The 7,857-nt window shown below is 48.7% G+C and overlaps 1 protein-coding gene across 6 annotated transcripts in view; it reads right to left on the bottom strand.

Moving 5' to 3' along the window:
- Positions 1-777: 777 nt before the first annotated feature.
- Positions 778-7,857, bottom strand: part of SLC45A4 (solute carrier family 45 member 4) — a 67,238-nt gene continuing 60,158 nt past the window's right edge. For 5 of the 6 annotated variants that reach the window (XM_054190438.1, XM_054190442.1, XM_054190440.1 and 2 more), the window contains one exon: positions 3,824-7,419. In XM_054190438.1, the coding sequence (XP_054046413.1) occupies positions 7,057-7,419 (363 nt within the window). In that variant the 3' untranslated portion in view covers positions 3,824-7,056. Of the gene's footprint in view, positions 3,637-3,823; positions 7,420-7,857 lie in introns of those variants that run through there. The other variant, XR_008464733.1, reaches the window with a different exon arrangement.

Here is a 7,857-nt window from a genome sequence, read left to right as displayed (position 1 = left end):
AGCTCTGCCTCGGTGCCCGCGTGGGGGCAGCCCCACAGGGCGCACGGTGGGGCTTGATCCTGCCGGGCCCAGAAGAGCCCGCGTCCAGCAGCAGCAGTGGCGACACGCAGCCCTCGGGCTTCCGCTGTCACTACCACGCGACAGCCCGTGGCAGCAGGCGGCATCACCTCCCCTTCCAGCGCTGAGGGCTGGCCACGGACACGGGGACCGCAGTGCCACCAGGATGGGAGAGGAGCCACCCCGGCTGCCACAACACCGGAGGGATGATGGGACCGACCCCACTGGGGCAGACTGGGGCTGGGGGGGCAGATACTGGTTTGCTGGTTGTTCCATCCTCGGTCCAGGCTGGGAAGCGGGGGTGGCGCTGGGACAGGCTCCTCTCCGGGCTGTTCCCAACCACTCCAAGGCCACCGCGAGCTATTTCCTAAGGGCTGCGTCTAACGGGAACAACAGCCTCACCCCTTCCTCGGCACGCTCCAGCCAGCCCCGATCCCACCCCGCTGCTCCCGGCTGGGGATGGCAGCGTCCCGCTCCCGGGGGATGAGTCGCGTCTCCCGTATCCCGAGCCCAGCGAAGCACCTTCTCCCTGGGGATCAGGATCCCCAGCACCAGGGAGGTTTCTGCCTCCCAAGGCTCTCCCAAATCCGTATCCTGCCGCAGCACCGGGACGCATGAAGGGCTGCTCCATCCTCCTCCTCTCCTGGAAGGGGATTAGGGCTGACGGATGGATCCCGCAAGTGTCCCACAGAAATGACTTCGTGTCTCTCAACTCTTACTGAAATGTTTATTAAGATCGAACTTCAGAACAACGGATCAGAACACAATGTCTCGTGGAGTAGAATATTTCTAAATTGATTTTTTTTTCCATTTCTATGCATAAATGAAAAACGAATCAAGATTATACAAAAAGAACAGAAAGTGCAGAACACAATAAAACAGTTCTCATGCAACAAATCTTTTGTTTTGTTTTTTTTTTTGTTTAACCTTAAAACAGAAAATAAGCTCAACAGTGTAGAAATAAAAAACCATACATACATTTTGCCGTCTACGCACTCAAACATTCATCTGTGACATTACTTTTCTTTATCCCTTTTTCCTCATAAAACTTAACATTATGTGTTTAACACATGCTTATAAACATTGCTAAACTCAGCAAGAGCTATTATAGTGCCCCAACTTAATAAGTTGATAAAAAAGTAGTTGTCATACGGCCAGTTCACAAAGGAACTAAATATTCTCTTGTTTTTTTTTCTTTTTTTCCTTTTTTTTTTTTTTTTCCACTATGAGATGCCTATATGCAGCTTTCTATTAATACGAGGCGTTGTAAAATAAGCTGGTCATTTGGCTACCAAAAGGGCTTAGTGTTCATGTTACATCAGAAAAAATGTCAGGAACTGCCAATTTGGTGAGAGAAAAGTCTTTCTGTTGTGTTTTTTTTTTTTTTTTTGGGCGGGGGGGGTGCTATTTACTGCAATTCGGCTGCCGCCGAGGACTGAGCCGGTGCAGACTAAGGGAGGTGACGCCTCGTTTGGCGAAACGCTCCTCCAGCTTCACCCCCGACTTCACAATTTAAGGAAGAAAACATGCCAGAGCCTGTCAAATTGAACCATGTCCCAGGTTTTCCCTAAAACTTTATTCATCAGGTCACAAGGGCGTCGAAAGCCTTTTAATTCCACCAGGTGCTCTGTCTTTTCTGGGCTGGGGGGGGGAAGGTATTTATCCCCCCTGGGCACCGCCGGGGCGAGGGGAGGCGAGGCGGAAAGGCAGGTGAGCCGCGCTCCCGTGGGTCAAGGAACCACATGAAATCGGTTTTCCGGGAGCCGATCTTAATTTAAATGCCAGGAAAAACTGGAGGGTCGTAACGAGCGCAGCTCGCTGCCCCGGCACACGCCAGCGCGGCGTTGGGAAAAGGCGATCGAGCCTTTTTGTTATTATCTAAGTCAATTTTTTGAACTGTCTGGGACTGCTCGGCCTCGAAAACCAGTCTGCTATTCGAGCTTCGGCAGCTCGCCTCTGCCCACGGCGCGTTCCGGATGCAACATGAGAAACAGAAAACTTTGGGTAGCTCCAACTTTTTCAGAAAATGACCATTTTTCGATGCACTTTACAAACGTTCAGCTTTGTCGTTTAAGGAAGGATTAACAGCTAGAGGACTCTCTGTAACCATAAAGTTTCTGCAAAGAAAAATAAAATTTGGTATTTCTTCTACACAGTCACCAATAACGTTTCTGTGCAACATTTGGTGTTCGTTACATTTATTTGGCCTACGGAAAGGAAAACGAGGACAAAACAGCTGCAAATAAAACCAACTTCTCTTTCACAATAGATACTTCAGATGCCGAAGCTGCTACATGTGCTTGGAATATCATGCAGGAGTTTACTTATCCATTTAAATAAGATACATATTTATAGCTGAGCTCGTCTCGCAGCGGACTCGCCTGAGGGAAACGCGGAAGAACTCAGTTGAAGTATTGTTGAGTACAGTGACGATGAGCACACAACCACCGGAGATATTTTGGCCCGAGCAGCGTGTATATAAATGTCTATTATATACACACAGCCACACACACGCGCACCCCAAAAACACCCCCAGCTCGCAGCGGCCGACCTACAGTTGGTTGCAGGGACCGACCGACGGAGCGTGGCACAACCCGGCGAGGTGGCTACGCAAAATTATTGAAGAGCGACCACCGAAAACGAACGCTGACCCTGCCATATGCCTCTGGGAAGGGAGATCCCACCCCAAAACTCCCCTTCCGCCCAGACATGGAGGGAGATCTCCCAGGAAAAAACTGTGACTTTATTCGTAAATGTCGCCTCGACGCACACGGCCACGAGACCTCACTGGTAGCCATGAACATCCTGCCGTTAACGGTGGACATTGGAGGAAGGCCATCTCACCACAGACCAAGGGCGGGCGGACGCGTTTCTAACGATGGAACTGAGGTTTTTTAATGAGGTACTCATTACTGTCGCTGTCATTCCAAGTGCTGGGGGTGGGGGGGAGACGGACGGGACATGGGATGGGATTCAGACCAGACGGGAGAGGAACGAGAAAGGCTCAGCCCTCGCTTCCACGCCTCCGTGGAAAACCTCACGCAAGGCTGTTTCATCGCGGGCGAGAAAAGCGGGAGGCTCCGTGCGCAGCTGCCGCGCCGGGAATATTTCATAGTGTAGAAAAAGGCTCCAAGTGAAAGGGGAAAAGGACATTGTGTGTTTCAAGGAGCACTAACCTCCGCTGGATTTACTGGCTTCCTCTCTTCTGATGATGAACAGCCCTCATCTTTCCATAACTGCTCACTGCCAGCGCTAGCAAACGACCAGATTTGTGTTATTAAAAGGCTATTTAGGTAATAAATCTCTATGAAAGTCATCTAACCAGCAGGAAGAAAAACATTCCTAAGAAATTATTGCTTCTGGAGTCTGAAATTGCCATTCAAGAACCGCGCAGATCCGACCGGACACTTGCAATAACCCAAGGGTGCCAAATCCACGCTACGCCTTTCCGAGCGGGTAAAGCTGGAGCTTCTCTGCTCTGATGTGAAATATTTCTAGACGTGCAGCTTCCCGACTGCAGCACTCGAGAGTCCGAGCACTAACGGGGGTCTCGTGTCCGAGGTTTACACGGCACCAGAACTGCAGCGCAAGATGGTAAAATTGATTACAGTCTAGAGCAACACAGAACGAAACCACTCGACCTCGGGCCAACTGCAGGAAAGGTCCAAAGGGATGGAGAACGCGGGATGAATTTGACCATACAGCGATACCGACCGACAAAAAATGATGCTTATTGTCACCGGGAATAAAATAAAGCCCCTTCAAACTCTCTCTTCCCACAACTTCTGCAACAAACACATCAAATCTTACTGCTTTTACCTTTCAATCGTGACCAAAAAAAAAAAAAAACCAAACCAATTTCTGCATCAAAAAATAAGGTAAGGGACACGTGCAGAAATAAATCAGTGCCCACTCCACCCTGAGAAGTGCTAGGGCCAGAAATAAAACTCTCTCAAATTCAAGAACAAGCTCTCGGGAGCCCTCACGGCGAGCGGAGTGGATGCCAGCGGTGGTTTCCCGGGCTGGCCGAGGTACAGGAGGAGACACGTTGGCAGGGGCTCCCCCAAGTTAATTCTTCTGGCAATACTACAAACACTTCGGCGCGTTTACAATGGATAATTATTTCCTTCGGCTTTGCAGGGGAGTGAAATAGAGCTTCCTGCTACAAGGCAGCGCGCGTATTCGTGCGTTACGAACGGTAAGGAAACAGCTCCACAAACAAATTCCAAATAGGGATTTTAACATCCAATTCTTAGAAATGAGGCTATGCCGAATGCTGGCTGGGACAAAATCGGACCTGCCCTGCTTTTGATTGAAACCCTCCGGGTTCCAAACATCCTGCCTCCCTTCCTCACCCTTCCCCTGACTGAGAAAGCTGAATAAACGTGCGGGAGCTCACCCCGAAACGGCTTCGCGTTCCCGCCGCTGGGTGTGAAGCGAGAGGGAGCTTCAGCTTCTCTTTGCGGCCTGACCTCGCTCAGCTCGCTGCTGCTGCGAAAGAAACCTCGGCTTTCGAAGGTGCCACGGGGAGTAACGGCGATTCGAAACCACCCGCATCCAGGAAGCTCGCGGGGAAAAGGCACCGGCCAGAAGATGGTGTTTTTTAAACTTGCAGAAGAACCTTTCCAGAAATAGAGATTAAAATAAGGAGTTACTCGACAGCGTCCGTTTAGCCAAAAGCGGGGTCTTCAAGGAGCTTTAAAAATAAAATATTAAAGCCACTTTAAAATGTCTAACTCAGTGTGTGTTTTATACGAATGCCAGTTATCGGGTGAAATACAACACTCATCTCTGTTATACACGAACATCACCAGAATATATTAAATGTAACTGAGATGATAAGATTCACGGCAGAAGTTCAGTTAAAGTATTTCTGACAACTGATTTCTTCCATAAGGTCTCATATTCTTCAGTAGTATTATTCCCCTGCCTGAACACAGTTCACAGTATGTGTCCTAAATAAAAAAAAAAAAAAAGAAGATTCACTTTAAAGAAAGAAAGAAAAAGGCTTCCTTGAGACACTTGGAAAAAAAAAAAACCAACAAACCCAACTAAGTCCTGTGCGATTACACGTACTTTAGTGCGTGGCGATTTCAGCAGCCTGAAAAAACAACATTGTCACCCGCGACGGCCCAGGACGTGGGCACCCACCGAAAGCCGGCAGCTCAAACCCGCGTGCGCCGCCAGGACTTCGTCGATGACGCTGGCCGAGACTCACGCGTTAGCTTCAGATACACCCACACACACGTTCCTTAAATACATCGACAATTCAAGTAATTTGTTAAGAACTGCTTTTCACTTTGAAATATATACTCTTCTTTTGAATGACTGTATTGCAGCATGGTTTTCCGCATGCGTTTTTAAAGTACTGTAGTACGAGAAGTTGGAGGCAGCAGAAATCTGACAACGAGCTGTGATTTGTCTGGTTTAGCGCACGGATGGACCGCAGCCCGGAGGTCCACGCGAAAAGAGCAAAAAGCATCACAAAGACTTCTTATGAGACGACAAACGGAAGCTGGGTTTCCAAAGTTTCTTTAAACGGCTGCTGGATCTCTGAGCTTTGGCTGCCCGCGGACTGGGGCGCACCCCTAGCCATCCAAAACAGGATTTTAAATCGGGTTAACGCGACTCTTCCAAGCTCTTCACGGAAAAACGTCTTAGCGCTGCAGCTATGTCCTGAATCGAGGCAGGGGGCACGGAGGTTGCGCCGATGACATTGGGACAGCAGCTCGGAAGAGCTCCAGCCTGCGATTCCTCCAACGCGGGGACCGGAACAGCAACACACGCTAGTGGATTGCATTTTAAGGCCTAAAAACTGTTTCTGACACAGATTTTTATACACCCAGACTATGCCATAAAGTGACGGAGGTAGGCCTTCGGTTTACCTTGTTGTACTGACACCGTGCCTTTACCTTGGCTGCTGCGTTGCCAGCCAGGAGGTTAAAGGATCATTAAAAGTGCAATTAATCAATGACTTCCTTTCCCTAACGAAAGAGAATCCGCATGCCCACCCCCCTCCCCCCCCACGAAGCTGACCCCAGAGACGCCTTTTCTCCACGGCAGCTTCATCCAGAGATGATCAGGTTTAAATGCCAAGAAACCACCCCCCCACCCCGAAGTTCACCAGCACACAAAACTCCCAGCTAAAAATTGTCACAGCGTATTCCAACGACATTCATAAAAATTCAGCACTTGTGATAAAAAAAAAACCCAACCTGTCAGTGCTGGTCACCTCTCCCAGTTGCTGCTCCTTCCACCTACAGTTCCCATCAGGCACCCGGCGTCACCCTCTCCCGACACGCAGCAGACTTGGGAGGAGCTGTTGAACAGTATGACTCTCAAAGGATTCACGCCAGTTTCTCAGAAACCGCGGTAATTGCTTTTGCTTTTGGTTTTTTTTTTTTTTTACCTCGAAAGTAATTGCAAATAAAACTATTCCCTAGTAATTGCACTAGCAAAATCATAAAGTCTAAAATTAACGTTAAAGAACTGTAGCTGTCAGACCAAGAATGTCATGCCGCTGAAAAAAAAAAGTTGATCAAGATGTCTACGGATTTGATTACACCAGTGGAATCTGAAATGTTCAGACAAAAAATAGCAAGAGACTATAAGTCGAGATAGCTTCCATTTTCAGTTAGTTTAAAAACAGCCGAAAACTTAATTTTTCTAACTGCTAATTGTATACACGGTGAGTCTCATGCAGATTAATAAAACTTATTCGAAACCTAAATGTATTCTTAATAAAAAAGTGTTCAGAAATGACATTTCTAAGTTGTAGAGAAAGCAATTAGCATCGTAGCTACCTGTTCAAGCCTATATTAAGGACTACAGAATTTCATTTACACTTTTGCAGGAAACTTTTCTTCTGTAATTTTAGCTACAAGTAGTGAAGATCCTAATTTTTTTTTTCCCTGGGGGCGGGGGGGGGGGGGGGAAGAAAAAAGTCCTTGATCCTGCACCTGCCCTCCCTGGAATGTGGGTGAACAAGCAGCGATGGCCTCACACGGCTGACTCGCTCTCCGGCTCCGCCGCGGCAGCTCCTTTACGCGTGAGCTTCAGCACCGTCGGCTTCTCGGCGCTCGTGCCGTTGCCCTCGGTTGTTTCCGGAGGACCTAGTCCTTTCTGTTCTTCCTTTGGCTCTTCGTTGACTTCGGGGTAAATCACCAAGAAGGTAGCTGTCAAAAAACCCAGGAAGGATCCCACTGAAGCCACCATGGGAATGACTCTGACTGTGCCAACCGCATCCACCACACCACCGAGCGCAGAGGCCACCAGGATCTGGGAGATGTAAACCTGACATGACAGAATAGCGCAGTCTATGCCAAATCCTCGCTTTGAATTCCCAGGGCTATGGTGAATGTACTGGAAAAAGAGAAGAAACATGCGTTAGGAGGTGAAACAACAGATGAAATCAAATATTCAAACACTAGTATCTTCCTCTGGTTTCTCAGCCATGTGGTCAACTTCACACCATCCTTGTGCATCATGAAGACTATACAAGTCCAGAGCAACAGCTTCCTTATCACAGAATCCCAGAATGGTAGGGGTTGGAAGGGACCCTCAGAGATTGAGTCCAACCCCCTGCCAAAGCAGGGTCACCCAGAGCAGGCTGCACAGGAACGAGTCCAGGTGGGTTTGGAAGATCTCCAGAGAAGGAGACTCCACCACCTCTCTGGGCAGCCTGTGCCAGGGCTCTGCCACCCTCAAAGGAAAGAAGATTCTCCTCATGCTGAGATGGAATTTCCTGTGTTCCAGTTTGTGCCCGTTGCCCCTTGTCCTGTCACTGGGCACCACTGAGAA

The sequence above is a fragment of the Rissa tridactyla genome, chromosome 2, assembly GCF_028500815.1.
Source record: "Rissa tridactyla isolate bRisTri1 chromosome 2, bRisTri1.patW.cur.20221130, whole genome shotgun sequence".
Lineage (NCBI taxonomy): Eukaryota > Metazoa > Chordata > Aves > Charadriiformes > Laridae > Rissa > Rissa tridactyla.
Note: the sequence above shows the minus strand (reverse complement) of the source record. Positions and strands in the feature narration are given on the sequence as shown.